Source organism: Podarcis erhardii (genome assembly GCF_964252035.2).
Source record: "Podarcis erhardii genome assembly, chromosome: 12".
Lineage (NCBI taxonomy): Eukaryota > Metazoa > Chordata > Lepidosauria > Squamata > Lacertidae > Podarcis > Podarcis erhardii.
In genome coordinates this window covers 18,176,184-18,189,654 of record NC_138513.1, presented here as the reverse complement: position 1 = coordinate 18,189,654, position 13,471 = coordinate 18,176,184, and the positions used below count along the sequence as shown (strand labels likewise).

At 39.2% G+C, this 13,471-nt stretch overlaps 2 protein-coding genes across 7 annotated transcripts in view; both read right to left on the bottom strand.

Annotated features, from left to right (window-relative positions):
- Positions 1-13,471, bottom strand: part of ARHGAP21 (Rho GTPase activating protein 21) — a 105,108-nt gene that overhangs the window by 5,107 nt on the left and 86,530 nt on the right. For all 6 annotated transcript variants that reach the window (XM_081834168.1, XM_081834169.1, XM_081834170.1 and 3 more), the window contains 15 exons: positions 12,708-12,863; positions 12,501-12,600; positions 12,362-12,398; positions 11,040-11,165; positions 9,597-9,881; positions 6,798-6,862; positions 6,563-6,711; positions 5,076-5,209; positions 4,781-4,936; positions 4,615-4,693; positions 2,925-2,998; positions 2,746-2,835; positions 1,220-1,345; positions 987-1,028; positions 498-603 (listed from right to left, as the gene is read on the bottom strand). In XM_081834168.1, coding sequence (XP_081690294.1) covers positions 498-603; positions 987-1,028; positions 1,220-1,345; positions 2,746-2,835; positions 2,925-2,998; positions 4,615-4,693; positions 4,781-4,936; positions 5,076-5,209; positions 6,563-6,711; positions 6,798-6,862; positions 9,597-9,881; positions 11,040-11,165; positions 12,362-12,398; positions 12,501-12,600; positions 12,708-12,863 — 1,725 coding nt within the window. The remainder of the gene's footprint in view (positions 1-497; positions 604-986; positions 1,029-1,219; positions 1,346-2,745; positions 2,836-2,924; positions 2,999-4,614; positions 4,694-4,780; positions 4,937-5,075; positions 5,210-6,562; positions 6,712-6,797; positions 6,863-9,596; positions 9,882-11,039; positions 11,166-12,361; positions 12,399-12,500; positions 12,601-12,707; positions 12,864-13,471) is intronic.
- PRTFDC1 (phosphoribosyl transferase domain containing 1) overlaps positions 11,390-13,471 on the bottom strand; it is a 168,159-nt gene continuing 166,077 nt past the window's right edge. The window contains exon 10 of the transcript XR_014150092.1: positions 11,390-11,399. The gene's annotated coding sequence lies outside the window, so the exon portion shown is untranslated. The remainder of the gene's footprint in view (positions 11,400-13,471) is intronic.

Below are 13,471 nucleotides of genomic sequence, written 5' to 3'. Positions count from 1 at the left end.
GGCAGTCATTAAATAGAAGCAACTTATTTAGCAAAATATGAAACATACCCTATTACAAAATACTTAGGGAAAAATTGTGGTTAGTTTTCAAACAAAGTGAACTTTAAGCCTTCCTGACTTTGCAAATCAGTGCAATTTGAACAGAACGTGGAAGCTAAAGCTTTCTGCCATACCATCGACCACTTACACACTAGCAGGAATCCTGTTCACCTCGTGGTAAGAATTACACGAAAAACCATGGTTAATGACACAGTCGTGAGCATGCATAGTTCTCATGGTCTAAGAATTACAATTCAGTTGTCCAAGAATGCATCCCGAACATAGAACATGCATGCAACATGCCTAACCATTGTTCTCCTTTATACAAAACACTTTCAATCATTTAGATTGGGGGGGAAATCAGGTTATTAGCAAATAAAAGGAAATAGAAGATTATAACAAATCATTAGAAGAGAGTTTTCTAGCCTACAGACTAACACTGTCCAGGCAAGAGTTACCTGATACGTCTCCAGGAGATACTCCCGTCCTTCCAATGTTGGTGAGTAAATGATCTATGTTTGGCACTGGCTGAGATTCTACTGTGTTTTCCTCCTGAACTGCTGTCTACAGTTAATAAACAAAGATCTCTTCATCATTGTGTTAAAGTTAGAGGCTTCATCACGATTCAACAGTATTTAGTAAACTGCAATTATTCACCTAAGAACCAATTCCTCAATAAATCTAACATTTCCGTAAAACTTTAGGGGGGGGCACGCCCCCCAAACAGAGGGAAATTGAGAGGAGGAACTATTCTATTTGAGACAACTTCACAGTCAGTGGCACATTATCTGCTATTTTCATTACTGCACGGTAGTAGAGGGGTAGAAAGTTGCTTGTGATGAGCAAGTTTCACACATATGGAGAAAATGTGCTCGTTGTAGAGATACTTTACTGTTGGGCCTAAATTAAGAGAGGCAGAATCCAAATAGTTAAGGGTCAGTACTTACAAGGGGCTCTTCAGCATCATCTTCTGCGAAAAACCAGTCATGCTACAATTTAAAATAAAAGAAGTGAAAAATCCCACAAAAATGAAATCATGAAAATGTGGACGACGCCAAAATACAAGGAAAGGAGGATTGAGCATATCAAAAAAGAAGAATCAGAATCAAACCCAGTCTAGCTAAAGCGAGCAGCTCTGCCTGCATAATTTTTCCTGGGACAGCGAAATAAACTCACTTACTTTTTGGATAAGTGTTTCTACAATTTTGTATTGATCTGGCATATGGGTAACCATGTGTGTCATGTTGTCTTCAGATGATCTCACAAGAGTTGGACCAAATACGATCGCCAGGTTTCTTGGTTCCATCTGACAATAAGAAAACAAATGTGATTTACTCGTTTGCAGAAGGGAATGCAGTTCCATACTTTCACATCCTCTATAAAAGCAAAGACTGACTTTAGATGACTTTATAGAGGATAGGGCTATCGATGGCTAATAGGCATGGTATTATCTCCAGTATAAGAAGCAATGTGCCTCTATAGAACAGTTCTTGGGAAACCTGAGCAGGAGAGTGCTACTTCATGCATTGCTGTCGGCTTCCCAAAGGCATCTGGTCTGGTGAGTCACTGGGGAAAAGGATGCTGGGATAGGCAAATACTTTGTTTAATCCAGCAGGGCCCTGTTTATGTTTTTTTTTTTTTCTGACAAAAAGGCAGATTTTACTAGTGATTTCTAGCTGTTCACTCTGCAGATGAAAGAATGGCATAGCAACCCTTGGCAACCTCCCGCCCTCCAACCCCAATGCTGAGAAGTGTCCAAAACATGGCTCCATTTAGCACACCATTTTCTAATCATACTGGGTGTAAGCAGAGGTTGGGTGGCCACCTTGAGTTGAGATTCCTGTATTGCAGGGGGTTGAGCTAGATGACCCCTTGGGGTCTCTTGAAACTCCACAATTCTATGATTCTTCAGGACGTAAAGAACCGCAAATGTTAGCAAATGAATCCTACCCTTCCTTCTCAGCGGCCTCCCAAGCAAAAGATGCAGAGCTCAGCGTTGCTCCCCTAAGAAGTTCTGAGGCTCTAAGCCAATGGTGCACACACAACATTCCTAGGCAGCTTCTGTTCTGCAAGCTAACCAGTGAGTTGTAGCTGCTCCCGACTGAATCTAAAAGGTACATTTCTCCTGGAAAGGGTCTTAATCTTGCAGCCCTCTGCTCATTCCTAGGGGTTTCCTAGCCAGCACACCATGCAGCAGCAACTCCACCTGGGGGCTTCCCATCCATCCTCTGCCCATTAGCTCTAGATGCAGTTTAGCTGGAGGGAAAGAAACACTGCTGTGGACCTGAGTTCACCACTTTGGAGAAATAAAGCAAAACATCTCTGCTTCAACACAACACTTCCCCAACCCCACCCGCCTCATCTCAGCCTTGGAATTGCCTTCTTCTCCCCCAAACTTCAACTGGAAAGCAGCTCACTAAGAGTTGGGCTGGCCACTATTTTACAGCAGCTCATGAGTTTTTCAAAGTCCCTTTATGCTTCTTCAGCTGCTTTTCACAGGTTTTCCCCACGCTCACACCATGGCTTAAAACTCGCCAAGTGGAAAAAGTGAACACAGGTTCAAAAAGAAGCGAGGGCCCAAATGGTCTGGACTATGTTTAATATCATGAAAACCAGAGTGCTGTCATTATGACTTTATAAACAAAACAAAACCCCTGAAACCCAATAATCCTGAATATAAACCCTCTGAACACATAATCCAGCTACCTTGTTCTTCTCCGAGTTTTCTGCCACCGTTTTCAAATGTGCAGAGAGAAATTTGAGTGTTTCATAATGGTGTTCAGGTAAATCACGGATCTGAAACACATGATTATATCACACAGCTTTAAAAAAATCATACATAACCACAAATAATTTGCCTAAGTGAGTATATAAAATCAGCATACCAGCCTTTTTAGTGTTTTTAGTCGTTCCACAGGATCTACTTTTCTATTGGCATCTATGAAATCTGCATATTTGTCTGAAGAGAGAAAATTTTATTTTATTGCAGGACATCATATACAATCTAACAGATTTTTTTATTAGGAAAAGAAAAGGAATTCAACATGACTTAAGCAAAGGAGTGGAATACACATTATAAATTCATCATAAAGCAAGCAGATGATTCAGCCTGCCTGAGTCCCTGTATCCTGTCTACTAGAAATTCAACAAAAACATATTATATAAGCTATAAATTAACTCCATAAGAGGTTCTAATAACATGATGTGAATTTTAATTGTAAAAAAATCACACCTCATTTCTATCAAACAGTGATTAAATAAGGCTTAAAATTATACCCTGTCATTCATTTGTACTTTATCTGAAACTATTCCATTTGGACAAAACCATAATGAATGTACAGAGTCTGCCTGAATAAAACTACATCTGACAATGTTAGGATAAATTTCAGATCATCTAGATACTACTGGTTAATTGTATTGTAACTATGCACTTTCAAATAAGGAAAGATTTGTCTAGGGGGGTTTGTTCTTAAACAACCAAGTCCAAACTTATTCCAGCATTTGTTGATTTCAATCTCTCCTCTTTCTTTTTGAAAAAAGTAAAATACAACAGTTTCCCAAACTGAAATCAAAGTATAGATTTTACTTAAGTGATTCATTGACCAAGGTCAGGCGACTAGCAACTCAAATTTAGATTTTTCTCAGACATGCACATATTTTTTTGCAAAAGACTATATATTAATATAAACCATAACCTCCAAGAGCTCTATAACTCCACCTTTAACAGCTACTTTAACCACCTTTTTCGTGGAACCTGGCACACACAAACTGCAGGTGGTGAAGCCTTGGCTCAATTTCTATCTCAAGCTGCTCTCAAAAGGCACAGGAGCAGGGCTTCTAAAAGGCAACAACTGCAGAAACAGCAACAAGTTCTGAACACGTTATTTGTGAGCAACAACTTGTGACCTGCCTACAAGTAGGCCTGCATGACTCCTTGTGACCAGCCCACCCAAATACAACTCAACAACCATGAATGGAAGCTCACGGGGGCTTCACGAAAACGCCTGCTTATAAAGCCAAACACCTGACACCCTACAATATACGACTGGTGGAGTTGGGCCACAATTTGTGCAGCCAGTCCAAAGACAGCTACCTTATACCACAGTTCCATCTAACTCAGCACTGTCTACTCTGTCTGGCAGCAGCTCTTCAGGATTCTCAGGCAGAGGAAAGACTTTCCCATCGCCTTCTACCTGCTCCTTTTTGCTGCAGGTGTCAGGACTGACCCTGGGACCTTCTGCATCCAAAGCTGAGTTATTGGTCCCATTCCCTGTCTTAAATCCCTTCTAGAAACTGGTAAATGAAGGTGGTTGGGGTTAAGGAACACTGAAATGAATGAGAGCAATGTTTAATGACTGAATTCATGCCTTGGGATAAGTGGAAAAGGAAGGAAGAAAAATAGTTCATCAAGCAACAAGACTATATATTCAGTAGTGTAACAAACAGAAGGACTGGGAGTAAACTAGACACTCTTTAGAAATTATCACAACAGTTATTTGGTTTAATCTACCATAAGGAATTTACAACACGGCTTTTATTTTAAAAAGGCCATTTTGATTGGAAGAGAAAACTCACCATTAGTGAAGAGGGGTTCTGGAAGCTTTCTGAAGAAGGATTTCAGTAAACTACTTATGACATTCAAGTCTCTCCATTTCTAAGAATTGAGAAACAAGAGCATTCTTGTTAGCCTATAGTTAACTGAAAACTTTATAGAGGCAGAAATACACATGGCATCACTCACATCATCTTGAACGTCGATGTCAGTCATCCCTTTGTTGAGCTCCTCTTGCATGCTTGAGATAGCAGCATTATTCCCAGGAACCCTATAAATACCGGTATACTCAAGGCCTCTTTCTTCAACAAGTTTGCAGCATATATCAACTATTAGTGGAATATACTGAAAAATCAGAAAGAAAGAGAGAGAGAGAGAGAGAGAGAGAGAGAGAGAGAGAGAGAGGGATTTACTACTTCCCCATAATGTTTTGTGAAGACACATTTTCAAAGCAAAATGTAAATGCGTGGTTTTTAACTCAGACCTTGTTGCTCTGAGCAGGGGGACAGTCATCTAGCCTGACCCCAAAAGTCCCAGCAGCAGATGGCTTCTTCTCAAAGGTTTTTCTCATGATACTGGGAATGTTTCGCCATGTACCTTTTGGTGGGCTTGTCTCACCTTTTTTGTAAAGAAACAAAAGCAACACAGAAAACAGATTTTTTTAATAATAATAAAAAAATTCCATGATCTAATTGAAGATGACTCCAAATAAGTTCTTTCTTGGTAAAACTATCAGAAAAAGCAGTAAGACCATATACACAGGAAACCTACACAGATCCAGCAACCACCACAAACATTATCGTTAATGTGTTACCTGTATTTTCTTATTGACAACCCACTTCTGGCTTCCAAACCACCTCCCAACATTTCCCAATTAATAACAAGAAGCAAGTTTCCAACACATCAAGAAATTCATTTGTAAGTAGCCCTCCCTAAAAAATATTCAGAAAAAGCTTCCATTACTTCACCAACCAGTTAAATACATTATACCATCAAATACAATTACTTGAGAAAATCTTTGTGAAAAAGATTAGGGAAAAAATGACCTTGGACTAAAGCAAATGAATACTTCTGACCATCTTTGGTGATGTCATGGTCCTTGTGTAAAAGCATGCCTACACTTTGGAATGGTCTAGTTTTGTTGAATACATTTTAATGGTTACTATCTAAAGTTGCATGAGGCACATGTAGAAAAACAGCTTTGATCCATACTGGTTACATATGCTCATCAATTTTAAAAACTTTACCTGCTGCTTTGAAGCAATGCAGAAAACCTTCAATAGTAATTAAGGGTAATTGATCTTATTATTGTAAAATTTATTCAATACTTTCACTGCCAGAACTCACATACATACTCTGCACTTGAGCACTGACATATTACATTTTATGTAAATGAGGAAAGGGAGCGATTAATTTTAAAAATCATAATGGCAGCAAAGTCTTCTATTAACAAGGTCTGCAACAATACTTGACTGCAATGAATAACAAAGCTATTTTTTTTCAACAACAAGAGTGCTAAAGCTTCTTCATTTTTCTATAGCAAAACCCAAATCCCCCAACAAAGAAAGTGACTGAGAAAAATAAAATATAACACACTATTGAGGGTGAAGGGGTACACAATAAAGTATATTTTTAAGAAGACTGAAACCAGCAATTCTAAACCATTTGTGAAACTAAAAGATTCCTGAAATTAAACATGCTTGGTTTTTTGTACTATGCTATCCAGCCCATCAGGTTGTTCACCTAACCAAGATTCCCTATTACTGGTGAGCAAGAAAAGTTTGCATCACAGGAGGGGCTTCCTTGTTATTGGCTATATGGAGGGAGTGCTTTGGATACTCATGTTTTAAGAGTTCATGAAACTCCTACAAGCGCCCAATGACTAAAAGTCATTTCCTATGTGTTACCATCCTTTCTTCTGGTGTAAATCTGGAAGAGCTGAAACTAGTAATGGTATTGATATACATTAACCTTTAGCAAGGCATTTCCTTTCCGATTCTTCCTTGGGAGAATGAGGACTCTGAGTTCTTTGCTCAGTTTTAGAACCAAGAAGTGTCTGCCTTATACTCAGGGTCTGACGAGGTGTTTTGGGAGATGGCTCTGTTTTGCCGCTCGAAGCACTGAAAAAATAAAATTATATTATTCATAAGCAAAGGGCCAACGTTTCAGATCAAATGAGCTATTAGACTGCAACATGGCTGCTTACCTCATCATTGTGTTGTATTCTTTAATTCTCCCCCTAATTAGATCCCTGCTTGTGACCCCTGCATTCTGTAAAATGAATTGAGAAATATTGTTCAGACCATGCTTTAAATAACTGAGATTATCTAGCCACATTCAGGAGACAGTAAACCATAAGAAAGACAAAGTAGTATAACTATAAGCTCAGATATGTGCAAGCTTCATGTACCCACACACTTCTTGCAAGCAAGGAAACACACCAGGAACCTCAGCTACATCCAGACTCAGAAACTACAGTTATTGGCTTCCAAAGAAACTATGATAGATAACCATGGTTTAAACCTGACTTCTGAATTCTGGCTTTAGCCAGGATTTGGTCATGCATATATAGTTGATATGTGTAACACTTTAAAAAAAGGAAAAAGAAAAGCGAGCAGGGAAGACACAGGAAGGGCAGAATTCAGTGTATAAGATGCTGTGCGTCTCAAACCAGGGTGCCCACCAGATGCTGTGAACCATAACGCCTATCACCCCAGCTAGCATTGCCAATGGGAGTTGCAGTCCACAACATGGAGGGCACCAGGTTGGCTACCCCTGCCTTGAGCATGCATTGCTATTACACACTGAATTGCAGACATAGCTGAAAACATCTGAAAGAAGGTAGAAGTAATTTTACAAGCAAAAGCACTGAGGACAAAAATTTGTAAAGAGTATACCCTTATCCTGAATTGCATTTATCTTCAATTAACTTTATGCGACTAATGGTTCTTAAAAATTACAACTAACTGCATACTTATCTGCCTACCAATCTACACAGGCATTGCAACAGCTGTGGAAAACAGCAACACCTTCTCGTCATGCTCTTATGACAAATCCTCTCCGGGAACAATCATAGTATTCCAAGAAACAGAGCAGCTCGGAACTATGACTAATACCTGGGTAAAAGATCTCCAACTATTCATATTCACATCTCCGTGTGTGTGTGTGTGTGTGTGTGTGTATCTTAAGCGCACTATTCTTATAAATCTATTCCACATCAAACACATTATCTGCAGATTCACATTCAATGCAGTCCACTTTTACCAGACACTCTTCCTGGCTGCTATTAACAACTGAGTGTCAGAAGTAGCCTCAATGTCCATGAGTAATGGATGCACAACAGTGCAATCCTATACAAGTCTACTCGGAAGTAAAGCCTAGTTAAGTTTAATGGGAATTACTTACAGGTAAATGTACAAAGTCCAAGAGAAGTTATGTTAGGACTTTGCACCCTGATCTCTGCAACAATTTTAAAATATTTAAACCTCAGTATTGGATGGCATTTTCAGATGTGCAGAAGGTGTGGGTGATAGCCAATTAAATTTGGGTTTCATAGCAACAGGGTACTTCATATGGAACATTACATCATTAAATGGAAATTCAGACCATATATGATTTAATCATTCACCATTAGAAGCTACATACACCAAAAATGGTTAATAAGAACAGGAAGGAAAAGCACTAATTAGCAAAAATTCATAAAAAACTGCAATCTATGCATACATATCTTGGAGTAAGTATCACTGAATTCAGTGGGACTTACTTCTGAGTAGATATTCATAGACTTGCACTGTAAAAGCAGTTTAGGTACAACCAAAAAAGCAGTTTTAATTAACAATTAGCTAAGCTTCAGTAAAAGCAACTGAGCCTACTTTTTAACCAGTCTAAAGAAGTTAAATAATTTTAACCACTGCCCTTGGCAAATGATGTTGTTGTTAAAGAGGTCAAACAAAACAGTTTACTACAGCTTATTTATTTATATCCCACCTTTCCTCAAAGGATTTCAAGGTGGAGGAATACATCATACACTCTCCATATTATCCTCACAACAACTTTGTGAGGCAAGGTAGGCTGAGAGGTGTTGACTGGCCCAAAGTTACCCAGAGCTTCTTTGCCGAGTTAGGAACCACACAGCACAACTCTATGCAATTTCACTCAAAAGTAAGTCTCATTGTGTTTACTTCCTGATAAATGTGCACAGAACTTTTTTCTTAAGACAGTTATCTTACTTGAATAACATGCAAATTTTCAGTAGTAGTTAAAAAAGAAAGTTCAATAGATTTCTCTACTTGCTCTTTCAAAATATTCTAACTAAGACTCTGACCCTGACACTTATCTGTAAGTCAAGGACAAGGAACATGTGGTGCTCCGTATGTTGATGGACTCCATCAGTCCCAGACAGCATTGTCAACAGACAGCAATGCCAATAATGTAGCCCAACAAACATCCAGATGGACACAGATCTCCATCCCTGTACCCCTATTTCTCTTACTGACTGATTAAATTTTTCCCCCTTGGTATTTTTATACTGAGTTTACAGTGTGTTAACACATAATTATTTAAATAATAGGACTGTTCTCCATAGGGGATTAAAATAATAGTAGACTAACAATGATTATTAAAATAATAATCATTGTTAGTCTACCTGCTAACCACTAATAAAACTAATTAAGCTGCTTTTCATAATGCAGTTGTATTTGTCAACCACCCTGGGATATTCAGATGAAAGGCGGTATACAAATCTAAAAAGTAATAAATAATAATATATTCAATTCAGCTACATGCAAAACAGTTGGGCTACTGCCCATCATTGAAAGAGAAAGTGCATAGCATTAAGATGAAGAAACCTATGCATGCCGTCAAACTTTAATTATACTTCAGTAAACACCAGCTTCTTTCAGTTCAGTAGAATGTCACCATATTCATTGGGACTAGTTGTGTGCCCTTTGACAAAGTATATAACAGACATCAGAGGGGAGAAATAAAGACTTAACAAGCACACCACCTCATCATTTAAGTTGCCATTTTCTTGTATAGCCTTAATCCATGCTAACATGTCATCTCTGTCTTCAGCTTGAAACAGGTATTCGCAATCTGACGTGGTGAGTCGAAATACATGCTTCCTTTTTGTATCGCTGTACGAAATGTCTATCAAACAAGCATTGATGCTGATGGGCTGCACCTCCTCAGAGGACAGAGTTTGATCTTTTTTATCCTTGTACAAGAATAAAGAGCAACCTTTCAGGACCACATGCATCTGCTTCCATGGCCGGATGCTCCCACTAACTCTCTGGAAAATATGAACCAGCATTATTATTGAATACAGTAAAATGGACAGACAAGATGCTTTACAGAAAACAACAACAATGAGTCCTTAGTCTGAAGAACTTTAGATCCAAATTCAACAGTAGGAGAGAGAAGAGAAGAAGAAGCAACCTCTGACTAGCCTCCTAGGCATTAACTTTTGAAAAGCTATTCTGAAACAAATGACTGATGTTATACAGCAGTGATTCCCAAACTTCCTACCCCCCAACCACCTGAAAATTGCTGAGGGTCTTGGCAAACCACTTAATGATTTTTTTGCCCCTTTAGAAATTGTACTGTGCTGCGCTAGATGCTGTATGATTTTAATCATATTTTTAATGGTTCTTTTATTTCTTATACTGTATTTTATTGGATTACAATTCAAATGTCATAGAACTTATCTACTATAAGAATTTAAAAACCATTAAAATGTGAATAAAAATCAATATGATTATTTAATGTTGACATGTGGTGGACCACCTGAATGAAACTCACAGACCACTGGTGGTCCACAGACCAAAGTTTGGGTACCCCTGTTGTACAGAATACTATAACATGTGCAAAAATAAATAAGTAGACATTTATGTAACCACACTATTTTCTGACAGATTCACTGACTGGCTGCTGCTTAAATACTTCCCTAGCCAAACATGACAGTTTCTTTGCAGAGTGCAAAAAATACAAAAAGTACTTTTACTGACACCACTTCTGTACATTTCATTTCCTGGCTTAAACTCTTTCTGGCTAATTCAGTTCTGCTGGCAGCCTGGAGAAACAGCAATTTGTTCTTACTATGGAGTATAGAGAACCTGACATGCAAAAGGATTCCCCTAATTTCATTAATGTTCCCTAGGTTCACTCTAATTGCCAGAGAAACAGAACACTGCTGCAAGTGTATCAAGTCTGCATGCTTCAATCATATTTGGAAATACAGTCTCAAATACATCCTGATAGATGCTGGGAATGTTTAAAGAGCTGTTGAAAGAAAAGCAAACAAGTATCTAGCCCTTTCGGCTTGCAATGAAAAACCTGCAAATACATGAGTAGTTTCTAGTAAAAAAAACCATACAGACAAGAAGGCATCTAAATAATTAGCTACACAATTTGTATTTACTATTAGCTGTATGTTAGGGGAAAGCAGTACCTTTCCCTTCTCTGTGCCTAGCTGTCGAAAATGAAGGCACCCTTCCTTGGAGACATCACCGATGACCTCTGAAGAAGAAGCTTTTCTGGACCCTGAGTTTTCTGAAGATGTTTGGCTGTCTGGGGCCTAAAGAAAACACCATACTGCATCAACTTTGTAATTAAAGAAACATGGTATGATCAACCACCTCTTTACTCACTTGGAACAATACCTCTTCTTTCTTTTTTGGGCAGGAAGGTAGATGCAAGGAGAAAGCAGGGACAGGTAGCTAACATCAGCTGCACAGTACACTTATTCAGCAGCTTGTTGCTGCTAGTCTCTGCATGCCCCCATTTTGCCTTTCTTCAAGAGGGACGGATGGGGACAAAGCATAACCAGTCACTGAAGAGCCCCACTGTGTCCTTAGAACAGGAGTCAGCAAACTTATTCAGCAGGGGGCCAGTCCACTGTCCCTCAGACCTTGTGGGGGGCCGGACTATATTTTTCTTGGGGGGGGGGTGATGCAAGAGCACCATGAGCCCCGGTAGCTGCTTGCGAGCGGCAGGGGCTGGTGGTGGCAGCGGGATGATGAGCGGTGCGCGAAAGGGCTCCAGAGAGGGGCTGCTTAAAATGGCGGCCGCTCGAGCGCTGCTGCTGCTGGCCCAGCCCCCTTCCTCCTCTAGGCAGGGCGGGTAGAAGCCAGGAGGAGGGAGGGAAGAGGTGCTGCCGCATGAGGGAGAGGGAAAGAACGTGCACGCTGGCAATCCACATGACGATTCCCGGACCATCCGCGGGCCAGATCCAGAAGGCAATTGGGCCTGATCCGGCCCGCAGACCTTGGTTTGCCTACCCATGCCCTAGCCTAGACCAATCCTAGCTCACTTGTATCATACATATAGGTGGCTGCAGTGCTTAAGCTGGCTGCACACATGATTTGGATACTGTGTCATTGCACCACATATCATCCAGATATATAGAAACATGGGAAATTGCTTTAAACTTAAGTCAGAATATTTATTCATCTGGTACAGTATTGTCTACAGCACTCCAGAGTTACAGGAAGACAAAAGAGTTTTCCATCAACCACCACCTGATTCTTATAACTTGCAATAAGGTGATGAAACCTAGAAACTTTATGCATGCAATGCACTGGCTCTGCCCCCAATAGAAGGTCTCTGCAAGGTATCAGTATCCAAAAATTCAATGTAGTAAAGCAATTCCATTAATAAAGCCTATATCCTCACATACTTTTGTTCACCATAATGTTTAAACATGCACCACCATCACTAGGTACTCTTATTTTCACAGCTGATAACAATTATCTTGAATAAAGAGTTACTGACCTTAATTCCCTTTAAGCTAGATACATGCTTTATGGACCTATAGACGGAGAGTAGATATTAGTGTCAACATATCTGAGTGCACACTTGGATATAGCATATATTCACAGACACACTTACGATATTTTCATTTAGGACTTACATTTTTCCTTCTCGATAGTCATCCAGTCCTTCATCATAAGATTTGGACCTTTCACTTTTTGCAGGGAACTGACCATCCAGAACACTAGTCCTGATTGATTCTGCAGTCAAAACAAATGCATATCCATTTATTTAAAAAAACAAATAAACACGACCACCACATTTCATCAGTGGATTAGCTAAAGAAGCCTTGACAGCTGTGACTTACCATGGTCATGGGATAGTTGGCGCCGAAAAGGGACAAGAGAGGTAGGGCTAGGAGGAACTGTAGCAATGGTGGGAGCGCGTGAGGCAGATGCTGAAATAACAGCAGAAGCCGGAATGTGGGCGATATCATGGTCAGTACTGGGACTAGCTGGCTCATCTACAAGGCAATACACAGCGAATTACTAAACCTTAAAAAGTGTCAATTAATTGGCCCAACCTGGGATAATTAGGTGTGGTATGGTGCCCCTGTGCCCTTACTAGACACACCGACACAACACCTCTGTGGCACAGACATTACAATGCCATTCCAGGAGAGATAGGAGAAAAATGATTAAAAATAGTTTGCTGCACTTTTGAAGAGGGAAAAAAAAATTCATGTGAAGAAAAAACAAATTAATTAAAGAATACATACAATCTAATTCACATTATTAATGAGATAATTGAATGAAAAGCAAAGATAAGATTGTTACATTTACAACACAGCTGGAAAAAAAGAAGAAATGTTAAACTGAACAAAAAATGTACTATTGCAGTGTTCACTTTCTTCATAAAATACATTTTTCACAAGACTGTATATAAATCTAACTACATATACATTTGTCAATAAAACAAATCTTTTTTTAAAAAATCTATTAAGTGTCTGACTGCTGTCATTTAAGTGAGACTTCAATTAAAATAAGCTGGAAATAAGCAAAACAAACTACTTGAAAGTTACGCATAAATAATCAAAACACACATTATAATTAATCTCCAGGCAAAGAAGGG